The sequence below is a fragment of the Callorhinus ursinus genome, unplaced genomic scaffold (genome assembly GCF_003265705.2).
Source record: "Callorhinus ursinus isolate GAN/ISIS: 27379988/994484 unplaced genomic scaffold, GSC_fseal_2.0 scaffold19, whole genome shotgun sequence".
Taxonomy (NCBI): domain Eukaryota; kingdom Metazoa; phylum Chordata; class Mammalia; order Carnivora; family Otariidae; genus Callorhinus; species Callorhinus ursinus.
In genome coordinates, this window is record NW_027397081.1 from 18,895,054 (window position 1) to 18,907,137 (window position 12,084).

General features: G+C 40.0%; 1 protein-coding gene across 11 annotated transcripts in view; it reads left to right on the plus strand.

Annotated features, from left to right (window-relative positions):
• The window catches only part of JHY (junctional cadherin complex regulator), a 55,171-nt gene that overhangs the window by 17,020 nt on the left and 26,067 nt on the right, over positions 1–12,084 (plus strand). The window contains exons 4-5 of one of the 11 annotated variants that reach the window (XM_025893332.2): positions 5,525–5,602; positions 9,172–9,405. The exons of 8 other annotated variants lie outside the window; for them this stretch is intronic. In XM_025893332.2, the coding sequence (XP_025749117.1) occupies positions 5,525–5,584 (60 nt within the window). In that variant the 3' untranslated portion in view covers positions 5,585–5,602; positions 9,172–9,405. Of the gene's footprint in view, positions 1–5,524; positions 5,603–5,642; positions 5,906–9,171; positions 9,406–12,084 lie in introns of those variants that run through there. 2 more of the 11 variants (XM_025893333.2, XM_073903873.1) reach the window with 2 other exon arrangements.

The window sequence follows — 12,084 nt, forward strand, 5'->3', positions numbered from 1 at the left end:
CGAGGGGAGCCAGAGGGATCATGACCTGAGCCGGAGGCAGATGCTTAACAAACTGAGCCACCCAGGTGCCCCTATTCCACTAATTCTTTTTTTTTTTTAAGATTTTATTTATTAGAGAGCAAGTGAGGGAACACAGAGAGAGGGAACACAAGCAGGGGGAGTGGGAGAGGGAGAAGCAGGCTCAGCGCTGAGCAGGCAGCCCGATGCAGGACTCCATCCCAGGACCCTGGGATCATGACCTGAGCCGAAGGCAAACACTTCACCGACTGAGCCACCCAGGCGCCCCTACTCCACTAATTCTTAAGAGCAAAATCAAAGCCACCAATGGCTGACAGTGCTATAATTCAATTAATATATCCAAAATATGTCCATTCAAGGAACCATAGAATTTTTTTTTTAACTGCATACTCCACGAGATAAAATACAGGACTGAAGGTTTGATTCCCTGTGTTGGTTGCCTTTGTTTCTGCTACAGCACTGGCATTCAACTCTATTAAATGTCCTAATACATTGGAGGTGATGTGACATACTCATGTCAGTAACAGCAACGCACACACAAGTGATTCTCAACTTAGATTTTATATACATTTTGGGTGGTAGCAGGAGGGTGGCAGGCTATAGCATGTGGTTGTTTGATTTTTTTTTTTTAGATTTATTTGAGAGTGCGCACGTGAGAGCGAGTGCGCACGCACGCGTAGGGGGAGGGGCAGAAGGAGAGGGAGAAGCAGACTCCCCACTGAGCAGGGAACTTGATGCGGGGCTCAATCCCAGGACCCCAAGATCATGATCTGAGCCAAAGGCAGATGCTTAACCAACTGAGCCTCCCAGGCGCCCCGTTTTGTCTTTTTAATTATCCGGGTGATTCTATTACCTTTCCAACCACAACTGTAATCACTACACCACCCTTTATTCTGTGCAAATGATATAAACTTTAGTCTCTCCATCTATAAAATGGGAAAAATAAATGCCCTCCCTTTCTTATCTGATCATTTCAAGAGTAAATTCTATCCCAGATGATGGATTCAGAATCTGTTAGAGCCAGTAGCCTTAGCTCTATTTCATGGGCATTCATACGGATCCTATCAGCCCAACTCCTAGTGGACATGCCCATGGACATAAGAAAAGAATGGCCATCCTTCTTGGGGGAACCAGCTTGAAATTCATTACTAATGTGAGGTCATTTTTAAATATGAAGGAAAGGTTAATACATTACACGGGGATGCCCTTAAACCTATTCCATATTCAAATTGGTATTATTTAAAATGCTCTAACCTGCTCTAACCTATAAGTATTTTTTTTTGTAGAAATGAAAGAGGAGGTAGACGAACATTTGTGATTTTCTCTTAATTCAGAAACTCCCTTTATAGTCTTAAAGGATTATGGTCACATTCCTGCCATGGTAACTAATAATAGAACAGAAGAATGGATGTAGTATATTCAGCTGAATTCTCAAAACACATAGCTGAATGCAAAAGAATTATCAACATTTTTGACCCAATTTTAGATGTTAATGTACTTTTCATAAAATATATGAAATTTTGAATTTTGCTTGGTTGCTCCTTTAAAAATATATTCAACAGTCCATTATCTGTGAAAAGTATTTATAACCAGTAATTTCTCCCAGACTAGGACAATATTTTTCATTTGTTTCTAAACGTGTTCTCCAAAGAAGCCAGTCTAGACAAAGAGGCGAATTGTGAAGCCAAAAGAAAGTTATATTTCTAATAATAAAGGTGAAAATAGCTTTATTATAAACTCTTTAATAGCTGATTTCTTAATCGCTTATTTTTCTTAGTAGTTATAACTTAATTTACAAACAATATTGGGGTGACTTGACTGACAGTGATTCCATAGCATAATATTTTGCTAGGCCAGTGAGAAAACTTTAAAGCATTTTTGACTTGCTCAATCTTTAAGCTCATAAAATAGTCTTTGAAGTGGCTATTGACCTTGTCCACCACTTTCTCCAGGTTCAACTGTCTAAGGGCTGATTGCTAATTATATTCAAAATTGTTTCTTCACCATTTTCCAACATACATTTCCTTCATCTTACTCTTCTTCTTTTAAAAAGGATAGAAATTAGTGCTTGCTTCAGCAGCACATATACTAAAAAAAGGATAGAAATTAGTTTGACCTAGCAGTGTTGGACATGTGTAACTGGTTTATTGAATTATAGTCAATAGCACTGAACCATGTGTTCCTTTCAAGTCATTATTTATATATGAAGTATGTGCAGGTCTTTCTGCCAGTACAGATTATATGTTTCCTTATGGGCAAGAACTATGCTTTGTACCTATTTTCAATCTTCATGGTAACTAGCCTAACACACTGTAAGGTCTCAGTAAATATATGGGGAATGAAAAATGGACCTCTTCCATCCCTCCAAACTTACACTGTTTAGTATAAATTGTATGTGAGGGGAAAATGGTATTTTCTAGAACAGATGTTTGAAAACTTGGCTGGATATTAGATTCACCTGAGAAACTAATTTTAAAAAGTGATTCTTGGCTTCACCTGGACCAATTGACATCTCTGGGTAAGACCCTGAGTGCCATTATTTTTCTTTCAAAGCCCCCCAAGTGTTTCTAATGCTCAACCAAGATTGAGAACCACTAATTTACACCAAGGATTCTCAGACATTACTGTGAATCAGAATCAACTGGGGGGCTTGTTAAAACAGATTGCCATACCTAACCTAAGGGTTTCTGATTCACTAGGTGTAGGGCAGGACCCAAGAATTTGAATTTTCTACGTGGTTCTGGGTGACGCCACTTCTGCTGTTGGGCCCACTGAGAACCACTGATCTTTTTTTCCCCTCAAACTTTAAGGCTTCTCATGAACCATCCCAGAATCTTAACATATGGATTTTAATCCAGTAGGTCTGGGGTGAGACTCAAGAGTGTGCATTTCTAACAAGTGCCCAGGTGATGTCAAGGCTGCTGGTCCATGGACCACATATAAAGCACCTACAGGGTTTTCCAGAAACCCAAAGTCGTAGTTGTGTTAAGTCAGTACCCATAGAGCATTGATGATTTCAATGGCTGATAGGATAATTCTGTTAATTTGGGAGCAGGAGGTAAGAATTAGGGGTGGCAGGTTTGGAGGGTATTGTTTTAGATTAAGCAGTATCTATCTGGAAGGTTTTCATGTTTGAAAATCTACTTTCTCCTCTTAATTTCTTTGAAAGAGATGACCAATATCTTACAACTAGAAATACTGAAAGGATAAATGACATCTATTGCCGAATGAATGACTAAATGTCAATTACCATTACACAGTGAAGAAAATCAGTTTTTTAATACATCATTTTGTCACAAGCATTTATGCCCAGTTGAATCAGACAGGGTCTTAAGTAGTTGTATTGTCTTTAGGGAAGATTTGAAAGTACATCTAAGAAGTTTATGACATTCCAAAAAAACTGTTAACAGTTTTTTTTTTAATAAGACTCAAAAAACTGATTAAGTTCAGATGAAAAATAAAAGCAGGAATAATAAAGAAAGCTCTGGACATTAAGAATCACAACAGAATCTAACACTGTACCAGAGAGTGTATTATAAACCCTCAATAATTAAATACTAGGATAATATTTAATGCATATATAGACAGAAAAATGGAACAACAGAGTAGAAAGTGCAGAAACAGAACCAAATTACATATGGGAATATAGGATATGATACTATGATTTGATAAAGCAGTATCTCAAATCAATGAGGAAATGGTGCATTGTTCAATAAAACAACTGGGTAGCCATCTGGGAGAAAATGAAGTCAGAGCCACACCTCATATCATACAACAAGATAAATTCTAAATGGACCAAATATTTAATTAAAAAAAATTAAACCATAAAAATACTAGGGAAAAAAATGAAGCAAATTCTCCCATGACCTCGAAATGGTTCAAAATCCACAATCTACAAAGGAGTGATAAATCGGACTACATAAATACCAAAAACTTCTGTAGGAAAAAAGCATAAGAATCAAAATACAAAGAAGAAAAATATTTCTAATTCATATCACAGATGAAAGCCTAACATCTCTAATATGTAAAGAGCTCCTAGAAATCAAGACCAAAAATCCCAATATAAAAATATGCAAAGGCCATCAATAGGAAATTCACAGAAAAGTTAATACATATATCTATGAAATATATAAAAAGATACCCAACCTCAGTCATTAGAAAAGAAATATAAATCAATACTACATTGGGGTTCTATTTTTCACCTATAATTAAACCAACAAAATTCCAAATGTTTGATGAACCTGTAGGCAAAAAGGTACAGTCAGGTTGGTGAGATAATAAATTGGCCTAACAGGTGGGGAGGACAACTTGTTAATATCTATTTAAAATACTAATACATATACTCCTAGAAAAATTAAGACATATGGCTAAGAGAATAGACTTCAGAGCCAAGGTGGTTGGCACTGCCACCTGCTGTCTGACCTTGGACAGGTTGCTTAACCCCTATGTGCCTCAGTTTCCTCATCCTTAAAAACAGAGAGAGAGAGAGATAATAATAGTACTTTCTTCACAGGATTATTAAGAAGATTAAGTACATAAGTTAATATATGTAGTGTGGTTAGATCAATGCCTGCCTTATAGCAAACATTATATAATTGTTCGCAACAATTATTTTTATTTGACCTAACACATCCAACTCCTAGGAATTTTTCCTGGTTATATATGTGCAGTTTTGAAATAACTCCTGTACAAGATTCTCCATTTCAGCCTTTTTTCAGCAAAAGATTGGAAACTATCCAAATGTCTATCATGTGGGTAATACTGAAATTATAGTACATCCATAGAATAAAGTACATTGTAGCTGTTTAAAAAATGAGGATGTTCTCCATGAATGGTTATGGACAACTTATCAAGGTTTATTATTAAGGGAAAAATTAAAGGTATAGAACAGTGCATACAGTGTAAAAAAGCGGGGAAGAATAAAGCTCTGTATTTCCTTTGGTATGCATAAAGAACTGTGGAAGGGTATGTGGGTGGTTAATTGTGAAGGGTGGAGGGGGATGGGAGCACAGCCTTTCACTTTATATCCTTTTTATAGCTCTTATTTTTGAACCATGCCTATGGACTCACAAGACCCAACATTTTGTAGTAACCCTTGTAACTTCACACCCCCTGACTGCTCAGGTCACCTAAATTGCATTCTTTGCTTGTAAATAATGCCCAGAGCAGAACCATCAGTTTTTAAATTAAATTTCTCCACAATTATTTTTGCCATTTTTCATCTGTACGATGTGCATTTTTCATCTGTTGATCGTACATTAAAATGCACTGGAAAAATCACCTAGGAGATCTTTATCATATGACATGTGAAGCAAAGAACTGATATAAAAACCAACACACACTAGAGGGCACCTAAGTATCACCGTCAGCCAGTAACTTGGCCAGTGAATATTCAGGACTTGCTTTTTTTAATTCATGATTCGTTCAGTGTTTGTCTGAAACTCATTAGTTAGAATTTGAGTCCATTTCTGATCTGCCATTAAAAGACATTTGTGTCTTGAAAAAGGAGCTGCCTTTCTATCTTGATTCCAATGTGACTTTGAAGACCGATGAAGGGAAAATCTAGCACGCTCAGAAAAGAACAGTAAGTGCTTTAGACCTGTTCTTCTCTTGTCTTTCCCCAGAAAGAAATTACAGATACTTTGTGAAAACAAATATGGAAAAGTTATTCAGTCACCTATAGTCTTTCAGACAATATAAAGCCCTATCAAGAGTCCACTACCCATTTTGAAGATCAGCATATATTCGTGGCTCCTACTGAGACAGCAGGTCAGTCAGCCAACAGACCTTTATTGAGCACCAGCTATGTGCTCGTCGCTCAGTGCTAGGGATACACCAGAAAACAAGACATACAGAGCCTGGGCTTCAAGGAGCTTATGTTCCAGTCATGTAACAGAGGCAAGAAACATGTAACAAAATAATTTCACATGCCAATAAATACCTCAAAGGATACTGAATAACTTGACTTAATAAAAGGATGAATGGGAGTATAACTGGGATGTTTGGGTGCTTGTGAAGGACTCTCTGAGGAGATGTCATTCAAGTTGAAACATGAACAGATGAGGAAGAGAAACTATGGAAGCTCTGGGGGGAGGAGGTTTGGTTTGTGCCAATCACGGTAGCAGCCTTCTCCCCCAGGGACAGCACAGTGTTACAGGAGAAAAAAAATAAAACCAAACAGAGCACTCATTTGGAAGTCAGACAATCATGGGTTATATCCTGGCTCTTCAGCAAACTAGGTGGTAGCACTTCCTAGATATCTGAGCAAGTAACTCTTTAAGCCTGATATTCTTTATCTATTATATGGGGTAAATTTCTGCCTTGGAGACCTATTAGAAAAAATTATACAAAGCTGCTGACGCGTGGCAGACGGTAAAGGGAAGCTATTGTCAACACTGGGCATTCTCAAGCCATAGGAAGGGAAAGGAATCACTCTGGGAATAGGCCCTTCTAAACAGATTTTTTTTCAGAGCATAGTGCCTCAAAGTGAAAGGGATAGGACTTCAGGTAGAATAAGAAAGTGTAGCTAAAAGGGTAGCATTTCAATACCCCAATAGCCCAATCTATGGTAGGACTCCCAGAAAACTGTCCACTTATCCTACTGGATAAGACTATTTTAATTTTAAAAAAAGATTTATTTACTTGAGAGAGAGCATGAGTGGGAGGGGCAGGGGGAGAAGGAGAGAGAATCTCAAGCAGACTCCCCCACTGAACATGGAGCCTGATGCAGGGATCCATCTCACAACCCATAAGATCATGACCTGAGCCAAAACCAAGAGTCAGAGGCTTAACTGACTGAGCTACCCAGATGCCCCTAGACTCATATTTAAGTGATAGGTTGCTCTCCTTTTCTACAGTTTTAGATTTAGTACAACTTTTGGTTGTCTATAAAATTAAGCTTTATCTTTATTTCAGTGATGATCATCTTTTTCTAATTATATTTGGTTAGAAACAGAATGCTTTCATTTTTTAGAATTCTTCCAGTTTTGGTGGTATTTTTGAGTCTCACCTCTAAATTATTCTATAGAGTAAGTACTTTGTATCTTCATTGATTGTTTTTTTTTTCTTTTGCCTGTGTGACCACGACAAGAGCACTTACTTATGACAGCATAATTCAAATTGAACTTTATGGGTTTTTTTCCCCCAGTATAACACATTTCCTAAGGCATCTTTCTGTATGCACTGTTCAGCACTTAGTTGGTTTAGCTACCAACTGTATGATCTATAGAGTGACACTCCATTAATTCAACATTACTGATGAGGGATCCATGAAAAGAAAACTTTCCTTTTAACTAAAGCATGCCCTTTCAAAAACCAGAACCCTAACATAAGCAATTGTTTCTCAGGATAGCTTTCCCAAACATTCCTAGAGCACTCCACAGGCCTTGCTCTCTTACCTGGGGCCATGGCACCGGCTTCTGTGGTAAAGTCAAGAGCTGTGGCAATGGGAAGAAGGATGCTCTGCCTCTTCATTAAATGCCCCAGACTGCTAGGGGTCTGCAGTCATTTTGGCTGCTGTGGGTGTATCTGCTCTTTAGGAGCTTCTGGCCTCGTGGGAAGCAGACATATTAAAGAGTCGGTACCAGGGCGCCCGGGTGGCTCAATCGATTAAGCGTCCGACTCTTGATCTCAGCTCAGGTCATGATCTCAGGGTTATGAGATCGAGCCCCATGTCAGACTCCCCACTCAGTGCAGAGTCTGCTTGAGATTCTCTTTCTCCCTCTCCTCCTCCCTCTGCTCGCGCTTTCTCTAAATAAACAAAATCTTTTAAAAATAAAATAGTACCTATAGAAGAGACACATAAGGTCCCAAAAAAACACAGAAGAAAAAGTGCCTGAGTCTGTCAGGAGAATTCAGAGAGGGCATCACAGAAGAGGCAACCATTGAACAAGTTCTTTAAAAAGAAGGTAGCAGGTGGTGGGCAGCAGAAATATCACAGGCAAAGGGAGCGAGTGCGATGGCATAAGAGCTTTGGGAGGTCACGGTTTAGGTGGAAGCCTGCTGGTATGGGGGGAGCCTCTAGGGTACTAGTCAGGAACGGGTATTTGGTCAATTAACCCAATACAGTGATTTAAGCAGATATGGAAAAAGATGACCCTAGATAGTTGATTTGCACTTAAACAATATAAACGTACATTAGTGTAGATGATGGAAGTCCTAGGGAGAGAAAGAGAGCAGAGAAATAGGGAATTTGAGGGTGGGGGGGAAATCACAGTTTTATAAGAGGTCATGAAGGAGGTGAGAGAGCACATCATGCAAATATTTGAGGAAAGAATGTTCCCGGAAGAGGGAACAACACACGTGAAGAGTGAAGGCCCAGTGGTCCTGGGTGGAGCGAGCAAGGGAAAGGGAAAGATAAAGCCTCCTTTCCACCTTATTTTGTTGACAATAAACCACAAATCTAGCCAGATAAACAAGTAGCGTCTAGGTATTCTGGTGTAAATGGAGAGTTCAGTGCTCCATGTAGATAGGTCTTTTCAGTCAATAATATTTACTGGGCATGTGTGTGCCAGGCACATTCAGGGCCACCATGTGGCTCACGTGAATAGCGCCGCCAGAGCAGGGACTTAGAGTCTAGAGGGGAAACAAACCTAATTACCAAGGTAATACTTGCTACAAAAAGGAAAGTACAAAGTGTGGAGGCCGTGAGCTCAGGTGCCTCTACTGTAACCTCTGAGGAGTCAAGGAAGGCTTCCTGGAGGAAGCTCTATTTCAGCCCAGGCTGGAGCAGCAGCAGTGAATGGGATTGGTCAGAATAAGCGAGGCAAAGAGGTGTTTCCCAGCAAAGGATGGCCTATGCACAGACTCAGAGATAAGGGCGCCTGTGGTCCAACCGCAGAGTTAAGAAAGTACGAGGTGAAAAGAATGAGAAGTACAGAAGGCAGGGCCTTTAAAACCTTTAAAGATTAAGGGCAATGGGGAAGCACTGAAGGGTTTTAAAGCGCTGGCTGGCATAATTAGTTTGGGGGTTTTAAAAGCTGCAGGATCTTATACAGAAAATGAATGCAAAAAAGTAGTATCTCCAAAGGTTCCAATGTCATCACATTCTGATTGAGCACCTGCGTGTGAAATGCATTATGAAGGGTTCTGCGGGAATGGAGAAAGTGGACAACAGCAGAGCCAAAAGAGTTTGTGTGTTTTGTCTCTAAATAGCTGAATCACGAATACAAATCCCCAGATAATTCAAACAGCTGTGCAAAATAGCCGCGTTGGAGCCTGACAATGGCGGGCTCTCGGCGCCACCATGCCTCCACCTCTTCTGCCGGCCACATATCGAGAGAGAGAGAGAGAGAGAGAGAGAGAGAGAGAGAGAGAGAGATGCTAGCGGGCTTGCGCTCCCACAGAGCACAATGCATCAGAAATAGAACAGAGTTAACACAGCAGATCACTCGTTCGCCAAGTTCACCAATGCTTGCGGAATCCAGTGACTCGGTCCTGAAGAGAGGGATTAAGTAACAGATGTGCTGGAGGGATGGTAAGCAAATATGACATTAAAAATAAAAAAAATTAAGACTCTTTGTCTTATTTTGATTTGGCTATGTGCTAGTTAATACCATCAGGGAATAACAAGGAAACTGATAGGTTAATTGTGCGGTTCTGCATGACGTCAGTGATAAAAAAAGAAAACAGTATCAAGGAATAAAGAAGCAAAACTTGCAGTGATTGCGGAACTTAAGGATAATATGCTTTCAAAACATGTTTCAGTGTGTGTCTGTGCAGAGACACTAATTCACATATAGCTCTTGGTGTAAAGCCTCAACTTTTTTTGTGTGGTGCCGATTCTCTAAGAACCTGACGAGTTTCTTTGAGAAAGAAGTAGCAGCCCAATCTAGCTCAGCTGTACTCAATCTGAGTTGCTTTCCTTCCTACAAACCCTCACTTCAAAGCAAGGAACATAATGTACAATTTTTTAATGGCTCTAGACCCAGGCACTCAGGCTCTCTGCTCTGCGCCTTACCTCAGTGTAAACACCTAATCAGGATTGCCCGCGTTTCATCAATAGCAGCCAAATGCAATTCGAGAACCACAAGCCTTTGAAGTCCTCCCAGCAAAGGCCGGTTTTCTAGTCTGGGATAATGACATGCCATGATTGCTGTCTTTGTTGTATCTTTTCAGTAGAGAAGCAATTATAGGCCCCAATTTAACAGAATAGACATTACACAGCTTATGATGCTCAAAATGCAATTTCATTTGATCATTTTCTCGATTTGATTGGTATTAATAGAATGGTTCACAAAAAAAAAAAAAAATAGCTGGCAGAGGTTGTGTCCCATTCCACTTTCAAAGAGATAATGTAGAAGTATGCTTTACTTGCCCTGAGGCTCTCACTGGGGTGATTCAGACACCGAGTTCCACCAAAACAGCCTGTGGATGGAAATACTGCACATCCTACACTCTCTGGGGAAGGAAGCATAGGACAATGCATTTGTAATTTGGAAACTTTTTACCAGAGCTGTGTGTAAGGGATCCCATCCCGGGTCACAGAATCACCAGTGACAGACTGAATTAACTAAACCAAGTCTCCTTTACAAAAGCCAGGGAATCGAACATCCTAGTGGCGGATCTAGGAATCAACCCAATTTTTTCCTCCCAAGCTCCAGATAACATTTTTGTCCAAGACATCACCTGTTTGAGATTTGAAAAAGGATTATTTCCTCGCCTGCTTAGGCAGCCTATTTAGATTTCTCCCCCCAACTCAGCCTTCATTTCTTGTCCAGGAAAGAGATGATTTTACTTGTAAATGAGGGGTGTTTCCTTTTAACATCATGGCCATAAGGGATAGAAACCTTTGGAATAACAGCGACCAAAATTATGAAACCTGATACTTTTATAGACCTCTCTTGTTTCCTAAACTGGTGCCAGGAGAGGGACTGAGAGATGCCATCAAGACTCACAGTTCCTGACCTTCGGTGGCAGCATTTATAATCCTAAACTTTCTATTTCAGAGCAAGTTAGACTGTTTCATGGTGTTGGGAAGTTTTCCTTCTGCAGAGTAGGTAATCTTTCAAAATCTGTTGAGTACTCCTATTTGCTTTTTAAGATTTTATTTATTTATTAGAGAGAGAGAGAAAGCACGAGCAGGGGGAGCAGCAGGCAGAGGGAGAAGCAGACTCCTTGCTGCACAGGGAGCCCAATGTGGGGCTTGATCCCATGACCTGAGCCAAAGGCAGACAGTTAACGACTGAGCCACCCAGGCGCCCTGAGTACTCCTATTTGTAGACATTGAATAGACATTACACAGCTTATGATGCTCAAAATGCAATTTCATTTGATCCCATGATCCAAAAGCACATTTAGCTTCTGTATTTGCCATGATGATTCAAGCATGAAGAAGTCTTATTTTCATTTTTTCCCATTCTCAGATCAACCTTTAAGTATCTCACTTCCATACCATCTGATTGCTGTTAAGTATATGAGTACAGTAACAACGACAGGTCTGCATCCAGGTAGAGATAAGAGTTCACCCAAAATAAATGTTGTCTTGCATGTGGCCACAGAAGCTGCATTGAACAGTGAGGAATGAGGTTATCTTTATTGTCAGACACTGACTTATTAATATTTAACAAATATTTCCCCCTCTTTCTCATTTGAACAGCAGTCTGCATAAATGCAAAGTCAAAGTAAGGAGCAGCAGGAGAATCTGAACACAAACATGACAGATTCTGGGGGCTCCTGGGAGGCTCAGTCAGTTAAGCATCTGCCTTCGGCTCAGGTCATGATCCTGGGATCCTTGCTCAGTGGGGAGCCTGCTTCTCCCTCTCCCTCTGCTGCTCCCCCTGCTTGTGCTCTCTCACTCTCGCTCTCTCAATAAATAAATAAAATCTTATTTTAACAAAATGACAGATTCTAAATCCCATGCTTTTCCCAGCATTACATAGCTTGCTGCTTCTCACACGACACAGCCCACCAGGTTCAATTTAATAAAACAAGTGTAAAATCAGAATCTAAATCTAAAAATTAGTTACAGCAGTTTAGAAAGGGGGAAGTCAACCTTTACAAGCCACAAAGCACAATAACCAAATAAGCCAACCTGGGTAACCCGTCCCTGGAGGAATGGCAAAGAAA